General features: G+C 47.2%; 6 protein-coding genes across 6 annotated transcripts; 2 read left to right on the top strand and 4 right to left on the bottom strand.

Annotated features, from left to right (window-relative positions):
- Positions 1 to 224: 224 nt before the first annotated feature.
- On the bottom strand, positions 225 to 2,232 carry N7529_007725 (Amino acid/polyamine transporter I; the record flags this gene model as incomplete). The annotated part of the gene is made up of 5 exons (XM_057243252.1): positions 225 to 697; positions 755 to 993; positions 1,045 to 1,557; positions 1,654 to 1,782; positions 1,841 to 2,232. The coding sequence occupies 5 exons, from the start codon at positions 2,230 to 2,232 to the stop codon at positions 225 to 227; spliced, it is 1,746 nt and encodes a 581-aa protein (XP_057094790.1).
- A 3,927-nt stretch (positions 2,233 to 6,159) lies between these two features.
- On the bottom strand, positions 6,160 to 6,625 carry N7529_007724 (hydrophobin family protein; the record flags this gene model as incomplete). The annotated part of the gene is made up of 3 exons (XM_057243251.1): positions 6,160 to 6,180; positions 6,244 to 6,317; positions 6,370 to 6,625. The coding sequence occupies 3 exons, from the start codon at positions 6,623 to 6,625 to the stop codon at positions 6,160 to 6,162; spliced, it is 351 nt and encodes a 116-aa protein (XP_057094789.1).
- A 1,970-nt stretch (positions 6,626 to 8,595) lies between these two features.
- Positions 8,596 to 9,081, bottom strand: N7529_007723 (uncharacterized protein; the record flags this gene model as incomplete). Its single annotated transcript, XM_057243250.1, has 3 exons — positions 8,596 to 8,631; positions 8,689 to 8,762; positions 8,823 to 9,081. 3 exons carry the CDS (start codon positions 9,079 to 9,081, stop codon positions 8,596 to 8,598), a joined length of 369 nt encoding a protein of 122 aa, XP_057094788.1.
- Positions 9,082 to 11,778: 2,697 nt separating this feature from the next.
- N7529_007722 (zinc-binding alcohol dehydrogenase family protein) lies at positions 11,779 to 12,900 on the bottom strand (the record flags this gene model as incomplete). The annotated part of the gene is made up of 2 exons (XM_057243249.1): positions 11,779 to 12,719; positions 12,789 to 12,900. 2 exons carry the CDS (start codon positions 12,898 to 12,900, stop codon positions 11,779 to 11,781), a joined length of 1,053 nt encoding a protein of 350 aa, XP_057094787.1.
- A 1,552-nt stretch (positions 12,901 to 14,452) lies between these two features.
- Positions 14,453 to 21,949, top strand: N7529_007721 (type I polyketide synthase; the record flags this gene model as incomplete). The annotated part of the gene is given in 8 exon segments (XM_057243248.1): positions 14,453 to 14,662; positions 14,735 to 14,893; positions 14,910 to 15,203; positions 15,257 to 15,619; positions 15,677 to 16,604; positions 16,681 to 21,002; positions 21,072 to 21,744; positions 21,798 to 21,949. The coding sequence occupies 8 exon segments, from the start codon at positions 14,453 to 14,455 to the stop codon at positions 21,947 to 21,949; spliced, it is 7,101 nt and encodes a 2,366-aa protein (XP_057094786.1).
- Positions 21,950 to 23,355: 1,406 nt separating this feature from the next.
- On the top strand, positions 23,356 to 24,918 carry N7529_007720 (uncharacterized protein; the record flags this gene model as incomplete). Its single annotated transcript, XM_057243247.1, has 1 exon — positions 23,356 to 24,918. The coding sequence occupies one exon, from the start codon at positions 23,356 to 23,358 to the stop codon at positions 24,916 to 24,918; it is 1,563 nt and encodes a 520-aa protein (XP_057094785.1).
- Between the last annotated feature and the right edge of the window lie 493 nt (positions 24,919 to 25,411).

The raw sequence follows: 25,411 nt of genomic DNA, 5'->3' as shown, positions 1-25,411 counted from the left end.
GGCCTACTTGAACTTTTTAACATCGTCGAAATACAATACAGCCCCAGCCCTAGGGAGTTCCTTGGAATTTGTTTCAAATATGCGTTCTGTCTGTTTATCTGTTTTTGTATTTACATCTCCTGCTTGGTGCCAATGGAGGCATGAAGGGGAATCGATATATGCCTTGCCAATTGTAGGCGATCATATGTATGTTGTCTTCATTGAACAACTCCCGTAGCTGAAGTTCATGCCTTCGATCCCACAGTAGATTCTTCCGGCTGAGCGACCGAGTTTGATCGCCTGTTTTCGCTACCTTTGGACCGCCCAATACCCACCATCTGGCCAATTTCTCTCCAGAAGCCGGTGGGTGGGTCAAGGAAGCTATCCTCGTAAGCGTCAATCAAAGGCCGCTCCCATACCAAATCTACTTCACGTGACTTCACAAACTTGGTTCTCTTCAAGACCTTCCATATGAGGAATAGAGGCGGAATAACGATTTGCATGGTGTAGCTGGACCAGAAGGTAGACAAGGACCAAGGTTTGTATGATGGGTAGCCGTAGACGATAGTGACGATGATCATCCAGACCAATGCCATCCACGCACAGTGCGGTTGGAGCCAACCGAAATAGGAGAACGATCTGCGGTCAACACCTTGCACTTTGCATGCACGGTGGAAGCAGATGTATGTGATGGTGATGACAATATAGTTGATAAGTCCTGGTAATTTTGTTAAACCTGTCATGAATTTAAGAATGATTGAAGTTGGAATCTTACCTCCGGCAGTGACAAGATTGGCAAACCAGGTGATGACGATGGATGAACTGCTCGAGACCTGCAAAAAGGAAAGGAGAGGGAAGATCATCACTACGGCGAAGCAATAAATCGGTACACCTTGGCGTGTGGTGCGTGTAAGGACTCTGGGAGCTCTTCCTTCTAGTGCCAAGCCGTACAAAGTACGGATGGCGCAGTAGGTATAAGTATTGCCAGCAGAGAAGATAGATGTCAACAATAAACTATGAAGGGGTCAGCCACAAGAATATCAACAGTCATATGAAGAAACTTACGCATTAACAACGGAGGGAAAGATTGAGATTCCGAGGTTTCGCATGCCAATGACATATGGTGATGCAGAAGCCGAACCGTCAGAGCTGCCCGTGACAACAGCTACCAGCTGCGGATCATTTGCAGCACAGACAATACCCACGGCCAGAGCACCACCGATGAAGAAAATACCGAATCGAATATAAACCGTCTTGAAAGCATTCTTAATGTAGATTCGGGGGCGCTTGGCTTCCGCAGCAACCATCGAAATGTATTCGGGACCAACAACTGCGAAGCAAGCTGACCAAAGCGAACCCAAGAAGCCTTCAAAGCGGCCGAGGGCACCACCATCTAGATATTCCATGAAGGAACCAGGATTGTTCCAGTGGCGGAAACCATAAGCGTCATGGGCTGGATTCCCGCCAACCATCGTGATGAAGGTGAAGAAAAACAAGGAAAAGATCAAAATAACCTTGCCGCCGGAAAGCCAGAACTCGGCTTCACCATAAGCCTTGACGGCCAAGATGTTCAAGAAACTGTATGGAAGTTTAGCGTTGAGCAGACCAAACATGGGCGCAGCACCCCAGCCAGGAAAGTGGAACCACGAGATGTGAATTCCAAGGGAGTATTACCCATAAATGAAGATGACTGCAGCACAGATACCAGCGACTGGTCCAGGTTCGGTAATTTTATCACTCCAAAATGATAGCACGAGAGTAAAAGCTGAGATCTCGAATGGAATCAACAGTGCCTCGTAGAAGCTACACATGGTGTTAGCGATATCAGAGGGAATTCGGCGGAGCCGAAAAGAAAACCGACAAAAAGTTCCAGCCAACCATGAATCCAAGAGCATCATCTACCCATTTTCCAGCCAGGCGAATAAAACCACCACTGACAGGGAAAGCGGTAGTCATTTCAGCGAGGCAGTTGTTTACCATGGCCAAAAATATACTTTGAACGGCAAAGGCGATGAACAAACTACCTGGTCCACCGTGGTAAAGACCAGTGCCGATACTCACGAACAGGGCGGTTCCGATCGAACCACCGATGGCGATAAGCTGGATTTGACGGTTTCCGAGATGACGTTGCAGGTTATCAGCGTTTGAGGCAATCACACCCTCCTGTACATCTCGCGGACCCTCGGCCTTAAGGCCGAGTGTGTCTGACAAGCCACCATTGTTTCCTTTGTCTTTGTCGCTCATGATAGCCATTTTGCTGGCATTTCTTTCTGCTGGTGTTGTTTAGTTGCGATACGGATGTGGCGCGGGGGAGAAAGATGCTATATAGAGGTTGCACGGCAATGGGACTGTCGCTTATCGGTCTGTGTTTTGGCGCATGGACTTCGATTGTTGGTTTGGGGGATGGGTCGGTTCTGGGTATGTGCTACAGCAAATTTTTGGTGGTAGGGTATATCGCGAGGGACAATGTGACCGCTGGAAATTGCAGCTTGGATACGATGTGGGCAGCGAGGTTGTTGCTTTGGATGTTGGTTGTGGTGCAATGGTAAAACCGGGAGAACTGGGCTCTCTATGAAAGTGGGAAGCTCTGCGCGCTGAGAACAGAATTGTCTCGTAGGAATACCTTGGATTTGCGCAGTTGAGTTTTGGTGAGACGTGAAGAAGAAACCGGAAAAGAATAAGGAGGTTAGGATATCTGCAGTGAGCACAAAGACTCAGTAAATAACTGGTACTTGAGCGAGACCAAATGAAGGTCACGATTTCCGAGATAGATAGTACAATAATTTGAAAGTGCAAGTTGGCCGAAGAGGTTTAAAAAGAAAATCCTAAGAGGCAGGGATTTCCCGCTTCGAGTCAGTCTAGTACAAGCCCGACAGAAGCCGTCCAAGCCATACAAGCCATTATGACGTTCCCCACTGTTCTTCCTTCGGGTGGAGGGATATGATTGGACAGGAACACTTTTTTTTTATCAATGACCCCGCGCGGTCTAAGACGGTTTTGTGGGGGGTATTCCTTATCCGGAAACGAGGCATCTGGGCGCCATGGATCAGCCTTCATTTCCGGGCACGTGGCGTTCAGCTAATTAATGCAATTCACTTAATCTTAGCTCATTTCATTCTAATCAATCCCATTCACTGGATGATACGACCTAAATGAGCTAGTTGAGGATACATTCGATGGAACCTTGTACCCTGCTTGGGTAAAAATTTACTATCGGGGTGCCCGTGTTCTCGTGCACGCTCCCCTCAGCCAAGATTGCTATGAGGAAACCTGTTTCGTCCCAGCATTCAAATGTTTGCCCTAACCCTAAGATTTTGAGATATCGCCTACCTACATAACGTTATATGTAATATTGTAGATACATATGTTTGTATCATTTGATTTGTGGTACGATAGGTGGAGCTTTGGCGGCAATCCATCACTTTCTTTTTTACTCCGTAGATCGATTCAAATCAAGTCGATTGGGAAAACAATGGGTTATCGCATTCTGCGCAGCATTTAGCAACAAATGATATTATTTAAAAAAACAGAAAGATAAAGCGATAGACCGAAATGGAGAAAGTGAGCGAGAGATTTCGTGACTAAAAAGGGGCTGTCAGATAAGATTATCTGCCTGAGGCCTTCATCTCCGCTTCCGGCGTCGCGAGTCAAAAGAACGTTTAGGCCTCGCGCGTAGCCATGGATCACAGCAGCAAGTTAAAGCTAATCATTTTGAAATTCTCAGACCTCTTCTCCTAGAAGCACTTGAAATATCTAATCATCTCTAGAAATAGAGCTTCACAGTAATTATTTGGCGCGCAACAGTCACTCTCCAAATCCATCAGAGCTCTTCGCACTATCCAGTGTAAGGAGAGAGAACAAGTTGAATTGTTGACCGTCGTAATTTGCCAGCCTTCGGCAGTGCGCTCCTTGGCACAGACGGCCTCGGTGAGCTCATTCCGACCCGTTGAACGGGAATGAACCCTCCACAGACAAGGGATATTACATCCCGTTTGGGATGGCCTAAGCCGCATTATCTAACGATCAACAGGGGCCGAGATTTCGGTGGCTAGTCTAAGCTTGAAGGAGCTAGTATAGTAAACTGCGCAGCGCTGTTGGCTTTATGCGTCTCTACTCTGGTGTCTTCTTAGCTTGAGCTGGCGACATTCGACTCATTGCGAAGATCTCTTATAGTATTGTTCTTCTTGATGGAAAATTGGTTATTTCATAAGTCAATTTATTGCCATTCACATGTGCGGCTATTCTCGAGATCTATTCTCAAGGCAGTACCCGGTGTGAAACAGATATACTCCAGGAAACCAAACTTCCATCAACTTATATTATTCAAGTTATTCCGCTACAGTGATACTGGCGGATGGCAAGTCGTTATATGGTCCGACAAATAACCGATAGAACGGCACTTAGAAAGCGCATAGGAACGTGACAGTCAAATGGTTATTGAGAATATAGGCGGAATGTATTAGAGAAACTTCAGGTATCGGAATAAAGCACTTGCAAATTTCTTCTTTTTGTATTCATGCATATGCATACGACAATAGGGTGTTGATGCATCATCATTGTGAAGTTAAATCAGAGGCTCAGATGGCCCAGCTGGCTCAGTTGACATTGAAGCATTGCTACAGGTTCCTTCGCCGAAGCTTCTCCAATCATTCGTTGCAGACAGGGGTCGCGATGAGGACAAGTCTTGTTCTCGATTAGACTTATTCATGCCTTGGTGGTGCTTGTACTCCGTACACCACGCTCGTACTTACCTCCAACTTGTTGGCCACTCGTATGAATGTTCATCTACTGCAACTCCTAGATAATACATAATGGAGCGGAAGCACCCGTCTATAATTTGTCGGCCAATGCATATCAAGTACCGAAAACACAGACACCTTGCCGAATGTTTATATCTCCAACCAACGTTTCAAAAATTATCTGTGTACCAAAGACCTCGAAAGCTCCTCTATCCTTATTGCCGAATATCTTTGACACGTTCAATTTCAAGAACAGACCGGATCCCTGATGAGTCCAAGATAGAGGCGGATAGGGATTTTGAGATCTCCCTGAATGAAATGCACTTATGACATTTACAGCCAGTCATACCAGTTTCTCAAGGGGTGACGTTACTAAACCCGAGCCAGAAGTACACACTAGAGGGCTGTCTATCTGCAGAAGAACTTCACTACGCGTGACAGGTGGCGAAATAAATTCTTGTTCCCACCTATCTTGGTAACAGTAAAGGCACGGAGAATGGTTTCGTCGGCAACCGCATACCATCTTTAATCGACTACTCGATTTTTCCTGTCTAAAATCCTGATGAAGTCCAAAATTCAATTAGTACAACTTCAGTTGAACTGCTTAGACTAACTCGCAAAGTATGTATTTGCAGGCAATCGCAGCTCATTTCGTTCAAAATATTGTATGAGGGTGGCGTGAGTTTTACCATGATATATATTCTCACTTATTCAAAGATACGATGGATACACTCAACTCTCAATTCTGACATCACAACCGCAAGGGCTGCTCCTGGACATGATGGGTATGGTATGTCTTGGGGTAAATTCAATCATGCATTGACTGCGTGGCACGACGCTCAAGTGCATTGGTGGACGTGATCCTAAAGTTTTCGACCTCTAAAATAAATAGGGTGATCAGGTTTCGCTAAAAGTCGAACATTCATAGGAGCTTTACAAATAATGGTTGGCTTAAAAGGCAGAAGTCTGACTCGGCCGAGGGAGATCTTCAGGGACGTAGTATATTAAGCGGTACCCTTTTGGATGAGGTATTCCATTACTATCAATCCAGGTTTGCGATGTCTGGTGTGTGTTGTTATGAAACACAAATACATAAATGGAATATTACATGAAATGCTCGCCAGCTACACATTGAAATGAGCTTCATGCGTCAAGGATCCACAAAAGGAACAGGTTCGAATATAAGAATGAAGCCTTACCCATATGCTACTTATTTTCAGAGGAGGCTGCTACCCTTTCATAGCTCAGGTGGTAGGTTGTGGACTGTGTGATTAAGAAATTTTGTTTTACACAGTGCCATAAATAAAACAAATATTGCCTTTGGCACTTATTATTAAATATAGAACTCCAAGGGACAATGCCCAGGCGATACATTAAAGGCAAAGTCCGGATAACTTTCCAACTCATTCGACACCTTGAGCACCATGTGCGGATCAAGTTATCAGTTGTCAATGGCGGTACACTAGAGCATTCAATCCTTGTCAGCTGCTGGATTGTTTTGAGGTTGGGAGCTGTGTTTTCTTACCTTGCCAGTGCCCTCGGGACAGCAAGCGATGATGTTCTTGCAAGTGGGACCCTCCTTGGTGTCCTGGGTGAGAGCTATTGCACATTAGTCATGACTATACGTAGACGGACGTTCGAAGATTCATACCAAGGACGTTCAAGTCGTCGATAGCGCTGGCCTTGGCACAGGCGGCATCGTCGTTGCCGAGCAGGCCATTCAAGGCGCCCTTGGCAAGCAGATTGCCTAGAATACCGTCGCCGGAGATGGTCTCCTTGGAGTCACAGCAAGCGATGCTGCCGGTCTCACACTGGGCCTTGGCACCACCGAGGGCGGTAGACTCAGAAAGAGACATGGCAGTGGCGGTCGCGGCCAGAGCGATGATAGCAGAGAAAGTGAACTTCATTTTGATGGTTTGGATGCGTGATTGCGTAAGAAACTGTGAAATGATGAGATTTGTACTTACTAGCAAGACGATATGAGCAGTGACTTTATATGATTGCGTTCGACCCTTGTTTCATAGTGTGACGTAGATGGCTAGGCACGAGCAATAAGAATGTAGTTCCGGATGGAGAATTTACCTATTCTTGGCATTGTTTAATAAGCCAAATGGTATGAAGTACGTAGTCGTTCCGATCTGTTTTCAGGAATGTCAATCCGAGAATCTGGAATGTCCAGCATCACCACTTTCCGCTCCGGCAGAGGACCCGAAAAGAGGAACAATTAGGAACACTATCTATCAGATATATAATGCTACATGATCATTTAATTTCCGGCCAAGCTAGATGTTCAGCGTCCGACGTAGCTCAAAAGTTGTGTGTTGAATCACTCTTTGCTACTATAGAATATCTCTAGGAAACCGAAGGCTTGTTTCCATTCTGATCTTGAAGATATCAGTGTTGTGTAATTAGAGTCTATGAGGCGTTCGATTTTACTGGGTCTTCGTGGTTGATTGGACGATGGCATATCGAGGCTTGAAGCCCGGAATAGGCAGTGGGTCCATGGGGCCACAAGCCCATAGTAAATGCAACCTAATTAGAGCAAGGGGCAAAAGCTATTGCCAATGAGATTACAGCTCGTGCAATGAATGGTATGTGGCCCTGGTCTATTTTCCGATGGGTTCTCTATTTGGGAATGCCAAATTTACTACGAGCCTTGAATAGACCACTCTGCAAAGTTACAGCGTTGTATGGTCAAAATGTGACCTCGCACTGATCATAGATATAACGTGTTGGGTAAAGATATTCATAAGCTCCAGATATTTGCTCTAGCTGGATAGCCTCTTAGGGTTCATTCGGCCCCCGTTTCCTGTGGCGGGAATAAAATTTTCAAAATATTGAGGAGCTTACTGTAGCTCGAGATTGATTTCACGCTGAACTTGGCAAAGTGATGACATTCAACTTTAAAACTATCTATGTATTTTAAGACGTCGGGGATTTCGAGTCCACGAAAGGCACAAATTATCCAACACTTGCACGGTTGGATTCAATTGTCTCCCATGTGATGCGATACAAAGATTCTCGATACCATGTTAATCCTGTCATCTATTTTCATGGACGCGAGGAATCAAACCTAAAGCAAAATACGCGGAATGGTAACGTAATATAATCATTCACGAGGGTGGATGATCTTTGACGAACAAACGTTGTTGATACTGAATGAGACCTCGGTACTGTAGACGATGCCACGAGACCTTGCTAATTGGCGCATTCCACGCTTTGAGCTTATTTTGTGGCTGATGGTGTGTGATCTAGTAGGTCGCGTTATAGCCTCACCTTTATGAATCTCTTGGCCCAAAATTTCCGACGCTCGAGATAGCCATGTCACGCTTGCTTCTTCTTTATACTCGAGGTTAAACGTCATGCGGATTGGCCCCCCATGAAACCTAAATTGCAATCCCCACTTCACCTGATACCTAGGTATATCTTCATACAGATGAGAAGACAGACAGATGTTCCAGCTCAAGGAATCCATCTTCCTTTGGTCCCTCAGGTTGGAAATATGTATTCTATAATCATTAACCCTTCAGCCAAATGGTATCTAAGTAAATTTTAACGTGTTCGTGGCTGGTGATATGTACCTAGGTAATTAATCACAGTTGCTCTATGTTTCGACTCGGATTCGAAATATATAACGAGCAAGCATGCCTAAATTCTCGTTTTCGCAGAACATAGCCCAGATCCAAACAATAGACCATTTGTACCATAATTTTTAGCTAAATTATTAACCTTGGAGGGTTTGCTAACTAATTAGGAATCATTAAAAGTTTAGAAGACTGAGAATTATATATTGGTGGCTGTTATAACAGCGAACATGTATCGACTTTTTGATTGATTGCAAGGTTGGCCTTTAAGTAAATCTAGTTGCCCAACATATTTACTCCTTCTTGCCAGAGTTGTCAATGGCAATGCACTGTTTTGAGATGATTAGACACTGGTCCGTTCAGGAATTGACATTGCTAGTACTCACCTCCTTGGTTCCTTCGGGGCAGCAAGCGATGATGTTCTTGCAGACGGGTCCAGAGTCAGAGTTCTTGACGGAAGCTTTAAGTATGTCAGTATAATTTTTCCTCGCAGTAATGAAACCGGGATGAGTTTACTCACCAAGGATGTTCAGCTCATCGATGAGGCTGGTCTTGGCACAAGCAGAGTTGGAGTTACCCAAAAGACCGTTCAGAAGGCCTCCAGCCAACAGGTTACCCAGAATACCATCGGCCTTAGTCTCCTCAGCGGAGTTGCAGCAAGAGATATCACCGGTGGTGCACTGGGACTTGGCGTGGTCAAGAGCAGAAGAGTCAGACAGCTTAGCAGCCATGGCGACAGCCACGGTGAGGGCAAAAGCAGCGGTTCCGGTGAACTTCATTGTTGCAGGATTTTTTTGTTTAGGGGAAAAGGGTCAAAGAATGAGATTATGAGATAGTTGTTTGATGTCTGCAGAAGCTAAAGACCTAGAGACTAGCAGCAGCTTTATAACAACGGTTGAAGCTAAGAGAATACCGCTTATCTTGACAAAGAAGAGTCTTCACCGTTTGCAGATGGAATAGGTAGCATCTTAATTACTAGTGGGAAGTAAACATCTCCAGCGCACTATTATGACAGCTCCTACACTTCCGGATGGAGTAAGGCGGAAGTAGATGATTAGGTGGCTTTGTGCAAGCTTTTCATTCTTTGATAATTTGTCTCCACCTTTCGACTCCAATTCACTTCAGAGGATATTGACCACGATTTGCTCAATTCACTGTATAGATATAGAAGCATATATTTTGGAAAGAAACATCCGATACCACTATGATTTTCAAGTTGCGGACAATACCACTATCAATGGCGAATTCGAAAATTAGTTGAGTTATTAATGGGTTTGTAATTCCACCATATATGTGTACCTAGGGAGGGTTTTCCTCTTTCGGCGAAGGTGACTAAGCATGATGTCATACACAGGGCCGAGGTCATGACTGTTACATTCATAATTAAGTTGGATATTGCACGCAGTAGAGCCCTGAAGGAACTTGCAACGGTTACGCTATGTGGGGGGCTCGGAGGTTCATGTTTGGTGAATGTGCCTGTGCCGCGCTGCAAGATTACTGGATAAGAAGACCTACCCAAGTCTACGCCTCATCTCTATCAATGCAGGCCGAATTTTCACCAACCTTTGGATGACACTACTATATTTTTCTATAAAGTATGTAGAAAAGCTTTTGAAACATAGGGCACGTTTATTCTATTATTATCGTAGTATATGGAGACTCGCCCACAAATCCAGACAACTTCACCGTTTCTTTGTAGGTAAAGGTATACCCGATAACACGGATACAGTTTTATCACTGAAGGGAAAAAAAGAAAGATATTCGAACGATTGACAGTGCATCGCGGACCATCGAGCACAAGTGAGCGATGCCTGACAAGCCGCACGACGCGTTTACAGGCTATCCTCAAGCGGCTTGAGGGGATACACAAGTTCAGATGATTCATCCTGCACTTACCCTTGAGGCAGTGCGAATTTCTTCTTATAATCCCGTCCGAGCTTCGACTGTAAATTCGGGGATAAGAAAGTTGGTCGAGAATGGGTTGACAGTTAGTTGGTAAAGAGGTTAAATCAATGATATTCGTTCGCGGGTACCGCCTGATGCAAACTCCGCGCCCCGGGCAACTAGTTATATTAGTCATCACTCACACCTATGCAGATGCCCTGGAGCCCACAACTTTAAGTTATACTAGCTGCCATATTCGACTTTCATTCTCCCAAAATTCATTGTATATATTTTTTTCTTGCGTTTTTAACTTGCTATCATTGCTCCTGAAACTACGGCACAATTTTTCACAGAATTCACAGAGGAATGCTAGATGACGTTACGATGGTTACAAATTGATTGCGCCTGCTTCTGCTTGCCTGTCTTCTATAGCCCTCGATACTTACTTCCTAGGAGCTCGATAAAATTAGCCAGTCATCATTCTAGTAGGTTACCCAATTCTGAAGAATTTCAATTAATATTCTCTGCGAGTTTCAAGGAAAATGAACTCCGTAATTTGATTAAATCAATGCTTGAGCGCTCAAAGTCCGAGACTGAGTGAAGCATCGTCGAAAGGAATACGCCACAGTTGAGCCACCTTTTTCTTTTCTTGAAAAAGCTCAATCGTTGTGGCTTTGCTTCTTCTATAACGATACTTTGATATAGATAATTGATGGTCACGATCTGCAGCTCAGCAGGGAACGTTCGCCGGATCGAAACTCCCACATAGCCCTCGAAGGCCGTGGTCCTTCAGACCTAAGAGACCAGGTGATAGCGACCATCACTTGAGAGGCGGCCCAAATACAGTGAGTTAGCGATTTACTTGAAAATCTGGCCTAGAAGGTACAAATTACCGAGAAGACATCTTGAAACCTATGGCTAAGATGTTACTGAATAAGAAGGCTCAGGACTGTATGACCGAGCCACCGACTAAATGATATGTTCGCGTGCACTAATGATGCAAAGAGCTGGTTGATTGCAATGTTAGCCTATAACCAACTGACGCATCCACGTGACTTTGATCTCGATCGCGTGGTGGGAGAGGTATGTCCTTTTTTTATTGGCACAGTCCGTTTTCTTCTTACATAGCTCTGAGATGAAGATTTCCTGTTGATTTATTATAGAACACATACCTTTTATTTGTCGACACCTTCGATATGCAGAGAGGCACAATGAGAAAAATCTTTGGAACCATCCCCTCCTGTTTGTCAGACCACATTATGCCCAAGAAGCCCTGACACGTATCCGATAAAACAATCGAGCTCTGCATCCACTTGAGAGACCGGATCAACCATTGCGCCCAGGTTTAGAGAGAAGATCAGGAAGGAGATAATCTGCGCTTCACGCTAGTTGGCTGCCTTGAAAATTGCTCTCATCAATAATCGAATAAATGGTTTCACTCTTTTCGTTCCTTCAATTCATTCCGCTCCTTCGGAAAACACTTCCGCATGTGGCTAATCATATTGGACCAGAGCCCTAGAGATCGGCGAGCTATTGAACTTTATTGCGACGTAGGATGTTAAGATGTTTATTTGCTTTTTCTGTATAAAATCTTACTCAGATTCATCCACACGATAGACTAGCTTACTGGCTCGGACTTTGCCTTCCCTCAACATTTGGAGCCCCGCCAGCGCCCCGGCCAAGCCGCCTGGCTTCACCTGATAAGGGTGGGGGAGAATGCGGCGCTCGTGCAGCAGATTCTGGGCTATTTCCCACCACTTGATCCCGAATTCAAGGTTGCTGTGGTCGGGAGAGACCTCTTGTGCCCCCATACGGTAAGGTTCACCAATGAGGTCATATGCCATTGAGACATGCGAATCAACATCGTCTCTTGTGGATTTGACATCCAACAGGGCATTGTAAGACCCACCCGCCGATGAGATGGCTGCACTGCAAATCGCAGCCGATTGCGGGGTAGAGATTGTGTCCAGAACGAATTCCAGAGTGTCATCAGTATCCTCTCTGATTTGATCGCCGACTTCGGGATCGCGGTAATCAAATACAGCGTCTGCTCCGAGCTCGAACATCAGATTGCGATTGGTTTCAGAGCATGTCGTCACAACGCGCAGCCCGGACAGCTTGGCCAGTTGAATAGCAAGAGTTCCAGTAGCTGTGGCTCCTCCATAAATGAGGATGTTTGTGCCCTCTGACTCCTCATCTGGTTGACCGGGCAGGGGCAACTCCATGCTTTGGTAAAGATTTTGACCAACAGTAGTCAAGCCAACGCCAAAAGTGGCTGCTGCTTCAAAAGTCATGAAATCGGGAACCAAAATTTGCAAATCACCCTTGGCAATGATATATTCAGCAAAGGCGCCACCATTGGGACGAACTGCATTGCTACCATGCAAAAATCCAGCAACCCGATCGCCTTTTTTGAATGTCTTTCTGACGTTCGGACCAACAGCTTCCACTATTCCAGAATAGTCGCAGCCTACGGTAGCCCCTTTACAAGGAACAAAATCAATGTGACGCCAATCCGTGGGGTTCAAAGCCACTTTACCTTTTTATTAGTTCAATGAATGAGGGAAGGGAGCTGCAGAGCGCAGAAGGAAGGGTAAAATACCAGCTTTTGTTTTGACAAGAATATAGTTGTCTGGGAGGGCAGGGAGCGGGGCATCTTGTGTGAGAATCGCATGACCCGGCTCTTGGGCAATGATGGCGCTTTGAGTGGTCATTTTGAAGGAATTTTCCGACGTGGGGGAAGCCAACGAAAGACAGGGGGAACAAGTGAGGTTCACATAGGCAATCGTCTTAGTGGCAAACTTTAGACTGTCCAAGTTATGTGTCCAGAAAGAGTTCGGGGCGAGTTGGATTTGACGCAGAAAAAAATAAACGCAAATAATAGTATCAATGCTCAGAGTTGATTGGGGCAAGATCGAATTGTTCTTGAGCTCATATGCAGACTTGCGGTGTCCACTGCACACAATATGGCCAATGAACCGCAATAAACCGTGAAATCCAGAAATCCAGCCAGATATTCGAGAACAACATGTGGGGGGTGGGGTTAGTGAGAACCCCGTGTGCTAACTCCACCAGCTAGTTTGTACCAAATCAAGTTCAACGAGAAGATCTCATCTTGAAATTGGTCTCCGAGGGACCGGATTGAATGCAGTTCTAATGGCTTTTTTGCTTTTGCTTTGTTCTTAATTTGTGATCGACTATAGGAACCCGTGAATACATAAATTTGTACTCAAGTGCATGTGATCATTGAACATTCAATGAATATAATTATTTTCATCCTTGAGGAGTTGTGGCCACCAATGGAGGTCCCGAAGGCTAGGACTGAAGACAAAAATACGCTCAAGACTCATTTTACAAATTGCTCACACATTGTCCTCTTTGAAATTGGAAGAAAATCGCACTAAGCCGTCGGGATTCCGTCTCTCAAACAGGGGGGTTTGGGAAGCGAGAATGGTGATTTCTCCACTGCGGAATGACAATAACCCCTGAGCAGCTAGCTGTAAAAAAAATCATTTCACCTATGACTGTGATCGTCGGCTGCCAAGATGAGCTTAGAGCAGACCATACAATATAATTGTGGGTAAAGCTATGCGGGCCGATGGAGCCTGAAAATCCTTTCCTCCAAGCTGTAAGATTATCATTCTGAAATACGGTGACAAATACGTGTTCCAAATGGTCACAATACAAACGTATCTCGTGAAGGTGCTTCCTAGCTTGGAATTCAAATAACAATAACAATGTAGTTAGTTAACCCTTTCTGTTGTCGTGCGTGTGCATATGGATTGGCGATCCCGGTTCGTTCATAAATTGTCTCCACATGATGATCCATAACCTCGGCCGCAGACTGCATCTCGAGGAATGCAAGGAAAGAAAAATCATGGCACTGACTTGTTGGAGTCGTTAGCCATGGTTTGTGATAACGCGATTCGAAATCATCTAGTCCGGGCTTGGGTTTCTTGAGTAGGAAGGAAGTCTCCCCCGGCCGAACCTAAAGGATGAATAGTTTTGTTCAGCGTGTCTCCATGCCCCACAGCATGTCCTCCGCCCGTTAGTTGGCCAGTAATACATGCATATGACTATGCGCGGCCACCCGCACTCATGGCACTAGCTTCCAAGATTGTCGACTAGATCGTCGGCCTGAGATCACGATAGGGACTTACCGAGTCAGCCCAGAAATCAAACCTCGGAGTATAATACCCCCACAATCTCCCGCATATGCGACTTTGACAGCCAACCCTTTTTTCTCAATCTTTGCTTTTCCACAAGATGCCTGGCCGGTCCAATAACATGTCGGACCCCACAGAGATGGAGGGAATTGCGGTCATTGGAATGGGATGTCGCTTCTCTGGAGGAGCGAACTCCGTTGAGAATTTCTGGCAGATGCTCTGTGAAGGACGCACTGGTCATGGAACTATTCCCGAGAGCCGATACCAGGCATCAGCCTGGCACCACCCCAGCCACGAACGCAAAGGAGCTGTACGAGGACCCTGCTAAACATTTTTGTTTGTTCATTGTTGCTATCCTGAATTGAGCTGATCGGATTTTTAGATCAACCATGACAGTGGCTTCTTCATACGGGAAGACCCATCGCGCTTTGATGCCCCTTTCTTTTCTATCACCGCCAAGGAGGCGGCGGGCATGGATCCGGCACAGCGTTTGCTGCTCGAGGTTGCCTATGAAACTTTTGAGAATGGCAAGCTTAGCAATGTTTAATTTCTCAGAGAGCGCAGAACTAACATCCACAATAGGTGGAATTCCAATCGACAGTCTTCCAGGCAGTAACACGGCAGTTTACTCTGGTTCAATGACCAATGATTATGAGTTATTATCAACCAGAGATATTTACGACATGCCTCACAATTCCGCTACAGGAAACGGACGAACTATGCTGGCAAATCGTTTGTCATGGTTTTTTGATCTTCAAGGACCGAGTATTATGATGGACACTGCGTGTTCATCTAGTTTGACCGCAGTACACTTGGCAGCGCAAGCTTTACGTTCTGGCGAGTGCGGAATGGTGAGTAACTACATAATGAAATGTGTCTTTCAAAACAACTGACAGTACGATAGGCTATGGTCACTGGAGCTAGTCTCATCTTACACCCTAATTTTACACAAAGGCTTTCCTACATGCACATGATGAGCCCAGATGGTACAAGTCATTCGTTTGACGAGTCCGCAAATGGGTATGGTCGAGGAGAAGGTATCGGAGCTGTGCTTTTGAAACCACTCAGCGCTGCGCTGGCCGACGGAGATAACATTAGAGCCGTCATCCGTGGCACAGGAATCAACCAGGATGGCCGGACCCCTGGAATCACTTTGCCTAGCCCAACATCTCAAGCTAACTTGATTCGTTCGACTTATGAACGGCACGGTATCTCGATGAGAGACACTACTTATTTCGAAGCCCATGGAACTGGCACTCCTGTCGGAGTAAGTGGATTCACTCCGGGGATAGCGAGACAATAAAGTTCTAAGCATGACTTATAGGATCCCACCGAGCTATCTGCTGTCGGAATGACTTTGGGCGAGGCAAGAACACCAACTGATGAGCCTGTCTACATCGGTTCAGTGAAAACAAATCTTGGCCATACCGAAGGAGCAGCCGGTGTGGCTAGCTTGATCAAAGTTGTTCTTTGTTTAGAAAAAGCCACTTTGGTGCCAAACGCTGGGTGGAAGAACATCAATCCCAAGATCAGGATGGAGGACTGGCGACTACGCCTAAGCGACAAAACAATGCCCTGGCCAGAGCACCTGCCACAACGCGCCAGTATCAACTCATTTGGATTTGGTGGATCAAATGCCCACATTATTTTGGAGAGCACAAAAGAGGCTTTCCAAGGAAGCGCTGAAGACAGAGAACCTGCCCCACGCGTGGTGGTATTTTCCACATTTGATCAAGCTGGCATCGACCGTCTTGGTGACAATTGGAGTAAATATCTTCAACGTCAGCAAAAGGCCGAGCAGGAAGTTTCATTGAAGGATCTAGCGCATACAATGCTTACCCGGCGTTCGCAGTTGGGCTTCCGCAGCTTTGCCGTCGCTAACTCCCAAGATCAGCTGCAGAGCATTTTGGACAAGGGACTCCCTAAATTTTCGCGGGCTAGTCGCAAAGCTCAAACCCGAATTGCGTTTGTGTTCACTGGTCAGGGTGGCCAGTGGGCAGGAATGGGCCGAGAACTCTTGAGAGTTGGCACCTTCCGCGAAAGCGTGGCTCGGTCACAAGATATCCTTTCAGCACTTGGATGTTCCTTTGATATTGTGGAGGAGATCAAATTGGAGGCAAAAGAGAGTCGCATCAACCGACCCGACCGCAGTCAGCCGATTACATGCGCGCTGCAGATCGCCTTGGTTGATCTCCTATCCAGCTGGTCTGTTTATCCCAACGCTGTTGTTGGTCACTCTAGTGGTGAAATTGGTAAGAAAACCTCTATCACAGCTATTTCCTTTTGACATTAATATTTAAAATTGTGGAACTAACACATGTCCTCTAGCCGCCGCGTATGCAGCAGGATATCTGTCTCATGCAGATGCTCTGCGAGTTGCTTGGTTCCGTGGCTTTTTCTCACAGCAAATTGCTGAGAGTGACAGAAGAGGAGGTATGCTTGCCACTGGAATCTCTTCCACAGATGCACAGAAATATCTCGACGAGCTGCCTCCACGCTCAGTGGTGGTTGCCTGCGTCAACAGCCCCTCCAGCACAACCCTTTCCGGAGACGTGGACCAAATCGACCTTCTTGAAGGGAAATTGCAGCAAGATGGTCACTTCGCTCGCAAGCTCCGCATTGATACAGCTTACCATTCTCCTCACATGGAAGACTTGGTTGAAGTGGTCGGTAATGCAATCAACTCTATTAAGCCCGAAGACCGTTACGGCGACTCAATCCCCATGCTTTCATCTGTGACAAAGAAGCGCGTGCACTCTTCTGAGCTAGGCGGAGCATACTGGGTTCGAAATATGGTGAGCTCAGTCGAGTTCACCGCTGCAGTTTCAGAACTCGCAAAGCTGAGCGAGTCTACCAAGGCCCGCCGCCGTCCTGTGCCAATCAAATGGACCAGCTTGGTAGAAATTGGCCCACATGCGGTCTTGAAGGGGCCGGTCAATCAAATCTTGCAAGCTGTCAACAAGAACATGGCAAATCTGCCTTACCATTCCCTAGTTGCACGCAATCAGCACGCTTTGCGCACGTCTCTCGAAGTTGCTGGATCTTTGTGGAGCACAGGGCACACGATTGACCTCTCTGTTGTCAACAGCAGTGTTGATACAACAACGCCCTCCATGGTTGCCGATTTGCCCTCTTACCCTTGGAACCACCAAGCATCTTTCTGGCACGAGCCTCTCGAGACAGCGCAGTTGAGACAGCGCAAGCATCCCCGCCATGATATATTGGGAGCTGCCGTGGACTATCAAAACGCCTTGGAGCCACGATGGAGAAATTTCCTGCGACTTTCAGAGAACCCATGGCTCGCCGATCACGTTGTCGCTGGCTCGGTCGTTTTTCCGGCCGCCGGCATGTTGGTGATGGCCACCGAGGCAGCGCGACAGTTGGCTGACGGCCACGCGATCAAGGGAATTGAATTCCAAGACGTTCATTTCATGCGCGGAGTGGTTATCCCAGAAGAGGAGCGAGGATTGGAAACTCTTCTTCAGTTGTCTCCCCACCCAGGATTGCCAGGTTGGTACCAATTTGGCATTTTCTCACTTCCATCCGGGGGTGCGTGGATTCAACACGCGAAGGGCTCATTCGTGACGCGATACGAGAGCCAAGATGACGAGGAGCGCAAGGCCAACTGGACAGCATCATTGGAGCGCATCAAAAACACCCAAACAATCGCGAAAATGGCCGACATCAGACAAGCTTATGACTGGTTGTCCATCACAGGCGGGCTTACGGTCGGACCAGCATTCAAGACCATCACTGGAGTTTCCTTCTGCGAGTCAGAGCCTCGTATCTGGCTTTCTGGAGTTGTGACGGACACAAAGTCGACAATGCCTTACGAAAAAGAGACGCCCAGTTTCATTCACCCCACAACCCTTGATTGCCTCTTCCAGTCTGCTCTTCTCTCATGCTCCGAAGCACTTGCCAGCCAGAACGCCAATATTCCCGTTGGAGTTGACAACATTTACATTTCCAACTCTTTCCAGCCCCAACCTGGCGAACAGTTTGTCGTCCACACTGAGACTAAGTGGCAAGATGGAAAGTCGCGATCCCACTGCGTCGCGTCGGATCCTTCTTGGTCGCAACCCTGGATCACGTTTGAAGGTGTCCACCTCGGCCGTCTTCCCTACAACCCCAACGCACAAAAGCAAGAAGAGACCGGACCTGAAAGTCGATACTCTTCGGTTGTCTGGGAAGAGCACTTGGAGTCGCCTCTTATCACTGGCGAAATCCATGACGGAGCGAAGAAGATCGCGGTGGAAGCCAGCAGTTTGCAGCTGACAGACTGGATCAAGCGATTGTGCCATACAAACGGCGATGCGAGTGCTTTAGTCGCTACCTCCAACGCAGCTACCTCTTGGGCCGAAGCTCTCCAGGGGGTAACTCCAGGCACCGGAAATCGACCCTGCCTTGGGAAGGTCACTGTCGCCCCATGTGGTTCTAGCGATGAGGCGAACAACGACATTATAGGCGCTCGCGTGGTGCCTCTTGATTCGTTTGAAAAACTTTCATCGTCTTCACTTGCGGAGGAGAAATATGACTTGGTCGTTATTGATGAGCCCAAGCCGTGGAATGAAATTACCTCTCAAGCTGTAGTTTCCCTATTGCCCATGATTCTGGACCACGGAGGCTTCGCCGCAATTCGCGTTTCTGATAAAGACCTGGACTCGGCAGCAAACAGCTTGCAGCGCCTCGATGGCCTCGATATCCACAGTGTGACCCAAGATCGCAAATTCATTATTGCACGCCGAACTCCGGTACCTTGGAGCACAGATCCCGAGATCTATGTTTTGAGTCCAGTTGAAACTACGAACTCTTTCCCCGTATTTGATCACCTTGAGAAGATCTTTGCCACTCACAATGTTCGCCTTGTGTCTGTTGGGTTGAACCAGGTCCCTACGCTTGAAGGTAAGACTGTGATTTCATTGCTCGACTTGGCGGGTCCCTGGGTGTCCAACTGGACAGAAAAAGACCTCAAGCATCTACAAGGTCTCATCAAGGCACAATACGTTCTCTGGATCTCGCCTTTCTGGAGCGAAGGAGAAGTCGACAATATTGGATCCGGTGCCACTGGTGGCCTTCTGCGTACACTCCGCAATGAGCAATGGAACACTACTATTCCGCACCTGCTCGTAGACGCGGATGATTGGGAAGACAAGTTTGGTCTCGCATGTGGCATTCTTCAGGTGATGCAGCTCACCACGCAAGAGAACCCACGCCGACCAGACTTGGAGTACCGCCTCGCTAACGGCAAGTTGTTGGTCCCCCGTGTTCTCGAGACCTCAGCTGTTGATGAAGCCATGCATACACTGGTGAATGGCCCCAGGCCTGTTCTGTCAGAACTCACTGAAGACTCTAGACCACTCGAGCTGAAGCTCCAGGATCCAGCCAACGCGATCTGGCAGGAACAAGAAGTGTCCAAAGAGCAACTTCTACCAGATCACACCGAGCTGAAGGTAGAGATGGCCACCATCTTCGATTTGCAGGGAAATACTGGAATTATCCCAGAGACAGCTATCCCAATGTTCGAAATTGTTGCTCAGGTCACTCGAATTGGATCAGGTGTGCGCGACTCAGCTGTCGGAGACAAGGTCTTGACACTGGCCTCCGCAGAATCCGGACTTCCGACTACAATGCGCGTTCTCGAGAGCGACATCATCAGAATCCCCGCAAACACCGACCCGAAACAAGTAATTTCGACTCCGCTCGCGTACCTCAACGCGCATCAAATTCTGACTCAAGTGGGTCGCCTCAGCTCAAGCTCCTCTGTTCTATTGCTCGGGTCGCTCAGCCAAACTCTTCAAGCTATGATTGACTATGCCCTTGCTATGGACATGCAGGTCATTGTGGCAACCGATACTCAGGATGCCACTGAAGCCCTTCGCGTTCGCTACCCGCTTCTGACGGAACGCATTCTGGGCATCCACAGCGGGCTGGAAACAAGTGTGTCTAGACTTACCAACGGATGCGGAGTTGATGCCAGTATTTCCTTCTTAGGTGGATACCCAGGCCGAAATGCCGCAAAGTGCTTGGTCCAAGGCGGACAGTACATCAACTTGTCCAGCGATATGAAGCTCAGTGCTCTCCCAGAGAGCTTCATTGACGGTGGCTGCACGTTCTCATCGCCAAAGCTGCAGAAGATCTTCTCAGAGAAGCCTGGTAGCCTTCATGCTTCAGTCCGTCATGTGATAGACTTCATGAAGCAGCACCGAATGTTGGATCGTGTGGAACCATACGCTGATTTCCCCATCTCTGACGTCACGGACGCTTTGAAACAGTGCAAAGACGACAACACTCGAGTGATAGTCGATCTCAAGGCTCCTGGAAAAGTCCCAATTGTTCTCCCACTGCCAGATCTTGCAGGCTTACCTGCAGCGAGTACATACATTCTAGCAGGTGGACTGGGAAATCTGGGTCTTGCACTTGCCGATACTTTGGTGCAGTCCGGAGCCCGGCACTTGGTTTTCCTTGGTCGCTCTAGCGGCGCGCAGCCAACTCAGCAGGTGGCATTAGATTTGCTTCGCGATCGCGGATGCCAGATTGATGTCCTCCGCTGTGATATCTCCCAGCAGGGAGACATTGACCATCTTTCATACAAGATCCGGAGTAAAAATTGGGACGTTGCAGGTGTGATCCAATGCACGACTGTTCTAAAGGTAATCGATTTTCCACTCGTTCTCTTTTTCTTACACTAGCTGACGACTTCTTTTCTTTTTCTTCCATAGGATGCCATGTTCGAGAATATGACTTTTGAAGAATGGTCCAAATCAACCGATTCAAAGATCCGCGGAACAATGAATTTGCACCACTTGTTCTCCGAGAAAGAAGGCTTGAAGTTCTTCGTGGCATTGTCATCCGTGGCCAGCGTCATTGGCAACATGGGTCAAGCTAACTACTCTGCCGGAAATGGTTTCATTGACGCCCTCATGGAATGGCGACGCAACCAAGGCTTGCCCGGTCATTCTATCAACATTGGTCTTGTCCCTGATGCCAGTGGAATGAGTGACATTGCTGAGGATCAAGAACAACGACGCCGCCGCTACAAGCATCTGGAGGGTACGGAGATCATGACCCATGAAATTCAAACCTTGCTCCGGGTGATCATCAACAGCAAGCTTTCTCTCCCTTCCCAAATCATCGCTGGTATGACGGATTCCCTGTCTCGCAGCAACGGTTCTACAGCCTGGGCTCTCGATCGTAAATTTGATCACCGACTTCGCATTATTGTCGATGACAGTGACTCTTCCAAGGTCACGACAAGCGCCCTACTCAGGGAGGCCGACTCACTAGACACTGCTACTCAGATTGTCATTGACGCTCTGAGTGAGTATTTAGCAGACGCCATGGCTACAACGGCCGATGCCATTGACTCGGATCTGCCTTTGTCCGCCCTGGGAGGTATGTTGTCCCTAATATTGTTGGTACACGATCTTGAACTAACTTTTCTCTAGTTGATTCACTCAAGGCAACATCTGTCCAAAACTGGGTCTCCCGTGAACTCGGTGCAGACCTTACTTCTTTCGAATTCCTTGGATCGCAACCTACCAAGGCCCTCGCAAGGAAAATCGCCTCGGCCAGCTCATTCGTCTCAGAGTCGAGCTGAACACTCACTCTGATTGAAGACCCCTTTTTTCTCCCGAGATATTGACATGACTCGTATATTGCGAGACCTCTGTTCGATTTTCTGCATTTTATTCCACTTTAGCGCTTGAATTTGTCTATTTTTAATTAGATGCATATAATATTAATCGAATAGCATTGATATTTCTTGAAGCAATGAAAATTGCTTGTTTCCCAAATACAATACAGCGTATTAGCGATGTAACCAAAATAACCAAATCCTTGAAATTAATTGTGGATTCGATTCCTTTAACTAGCGCCTTTCGCTTTAGGAGCCTATCAGCTTCCACGTGTAGGCCTCTTGGGAAATGCCCGTCGCTCAATTAGTAAATTTAGTGCCCACGTTCAACTACCCGATACATGTATAAACATTACGGTCCGCGACCGCCATGCATGCATGATGCAGGCAATGATTGAAAGGATATTCAGCGGTGGAGGGGACCGAGCGTACATCTCCACCAAATTATTGTACACGGCTTGGGTGGGTGACAGCGGGTCCACTTAATGCTATGGATCGGGAACTAGATCAACAAACACCATCCTCTATCGGAAGGCTCAGTTCAACAGAGTAACCGAGCTCCGGGCTGGAATAATTTCCGATCTTGCCGTCCGGGGGGCTATCACCCGCCCCGCCTGTGGTATTAAACAATTTTCAAAGAAATCCCTCAACGCAATTAAAGGATGGCCGAAAAGTCTCTACCTAAGGTTGCATTTAAGATCTCCCTTGCTGCCGCAGGGTATGGTGGAACACATGCAAGGGAATAAGGCGGGCGGGTGATTGACCCGTACAACCCACTCTCTAGATTTTCCGGATTTGAGGTCTATCCCTATCCTTATTAGACTCAAAATTTAGCTACATTCCACACCAATTCTCGAATTGTCGGTGTGAGGATGAGCGTCTATCAAGTTCCGGGACTATCCCGCGCTATGTGACCCGAGGTCCGCCGAACTTGGTCAAAGTCCAAGATAACTTCGAATAGATAACCTCGAATGTAAATAAATGGCTGGGAAAGATCCACAAAGAGGGGTCAATGGTCGATCCTCGGCTGAACTTTAGTCAACCATTCCACTCTGTTGGCAGGATCCGTCCGGTAGTAGCTCATTGGTGGTGAAATCGTCACTGCTGGATCCTTTGGCTTTAGGCAATGCATGTCCACCGTGGAGCCATCTCGGCCCATGGATTTGGCCCTTGCAATACCTCTAATTCGGTAATCGTGGGAATTCGCGATGGAGTTACCGATGAGTTCCTCGTCATTGGACTAGACTCTCGGTGGTCTCTTCCCCACGATGGAAAAAAAAGTAAAAACCCTAAATAAAGTCTTGTAGTTACGCCGACGAACCGATTTTACTTCTTCCACCTCTTTTCCTCTCCTCCCTAGACCACCAACTATGGCGGACGAGAAGAATGAGACTGCCATGTCGGCGTCTGAGCCAGTAACCATGCCAACACCACCGGCCAAGGTAGTTTGCATCGCAGACCCGCCGCATGGGATTATCTCAGACCCGGAAAAAGTCAAGGTTAATGATACCAAATCTTCATCAAAGGGAGGCTTGAACCAAAAGCCTAAGGGTCACAGGAGGAACTACACCCTTGATGTGGAAGCTCAAATCACCCTGCCCGAAGACCCTCATCGCAAGCCATTTTCGCATGCCAGATATGTCATCTTTACTGTTTATCGCCGGCTTTTCACTCTTGTGTTCTGCGCAAATCTTGCGTGTTTTCTTTACGTGATGATCTCTGATCGTCAACTTTTAGCGCTAGTGAATGCTACAGCTGTCAATTTGGTGGCCTGCGGTCTTGCCCGACACCCGTTGGTGGTTAATGCCATCTACAGAGTGGTGTGCTCGCTTCCTAGATCAGCACCACTATGGCTGCGTCGCATAGCTGCCAAAGCAGCCCACTATGGTGGTGTTCATAGTGGCTGCGGTGTTGCATCTCTGGTGTGGTACATTGGATTTGTCGCCGTGGTGTCACAAACCTATTTCACTTCGTCTCCCATTAGCCCACTGACGGCAAATCAATTCTCTGCAGCACCAATTATTATTGCCTACATCATTTTGGTGCTTCTCCTGGTGATGGTGATCGTGGCACACCCTGCAATCCGCAGAAAATTCCATGACTACTTTGAATTCACACATCGCTTTACCTCATGGCTAATTCTGGCGCTTTTCGTGGTGTTGGTGATGGTTTTCGCCCACGAAGTCAGTGCGGCGCAAAAGGATACTCTTGGCTATTTCCTGGTTACTCTGCCCGCGTTCTGGCTCCTGATCGCAGCAGTCCTCGCAGTGGCCCACCCATGGCTCCTATTGCGCAAAGTGCCCGTGCATGCTGAGCCCCTTTCTACGCACGCTGTACGACTCCACTTCAACCACACAGCGATCAGTTTCGCGAAGGGTGTGCAAGTCACGAAGCATCCTCTCCGCGACTGGCACAGTTTTGCCGGCTTCCCTGATCCCGATCCAAGTGGCAAGAATAACCTGAAGAGCTGGTCCATTGTGGTATCCAAAGCTGGAGACTGGACCGCGGATACCATTTCGAACCCACCAACCTACCTCTGGAAGCGTGGAGCTCTGATGCGCGGTGTTGGTTACGGCCTCCGTCTCTTCAACCGCATTATCATCGTCACCACCGGATCTGGAATCGGTCCCTGTCTCGGTTTCCTTGGCGACGAGAATCGTCCCGCCATCAAGGTCATCTGGCAGACACGTACTCCTGTCAAGACCTACGGACAGGATGTCGTTGATCTTGTGCACAAGATGGGCCCGGATCCAATCATCTGGGATACGTCGACCGATGGACGTATTGATATGATTCCCTTGGTGCGACAGCAATTGAAGGAGTTTGAAGCGGAAGCGGTGTTCGTCATCAGTAACCCAGCGATGACTCAAAAGATCGTTTACGAATTCGAATCCCAAGGGATTCCGGCTTATGGGCCAATCTTTGACTCATGAATCATGATATACGACCATGGTCTTGATTTATAATGTTTATTTTGAGCGATTCATTATGCATTAGATATGATATGGTTCTGCTTTGGGTTTCGTGTGAAGAACTTGTTGAACAAATGATCTCTGGTATAGACCAGAGCAGGAACATTTGCGGGAAAAAATTTATATAATATGTCAAATGGATAACGTTACTATATCATATGCCTAGTCTGATGAATGATGCGACTGATGAACTCGTAGTCGTCTCACCATACCTGCCGTGTGGGGGGGACAAGGTATTAGTGGAGAAATATTGAAGTAGGTACATGCTCATTCTATTAACAGAACAAAATTGTTAGGCTCCTGTAATTCAGATCGATCTTATGGATCTTATGGATCTTAGGCGCAGCGAACTGATTGACGTGTTTGATTTGATCTGTCTATTTGTTTTCTTTTCTTTTGTTTGTTTCCAACGGCACTGGGCTAACCAAACCGGCATTAGTGTTGAAGGTCAAAC

Source organism: Penicillium soppii (assembly GCF_028829465.1).
Source record: "Penicillium soppii strain IBT 18220 chromosome Unknown utg000006l, whole genome shotgun sequence".
NCBI lineage: Eukaryota > Fungi > Ascomycota > Eurotiomycetes > Eurotiales > Aspergillaceae > Penicillium > Penicillium soppii.
The sequence above is the reverse complement of the archived record's forward strand: the minus strand, read 5'-3'. Positions and strand labels throughout refer to the sequence as shown.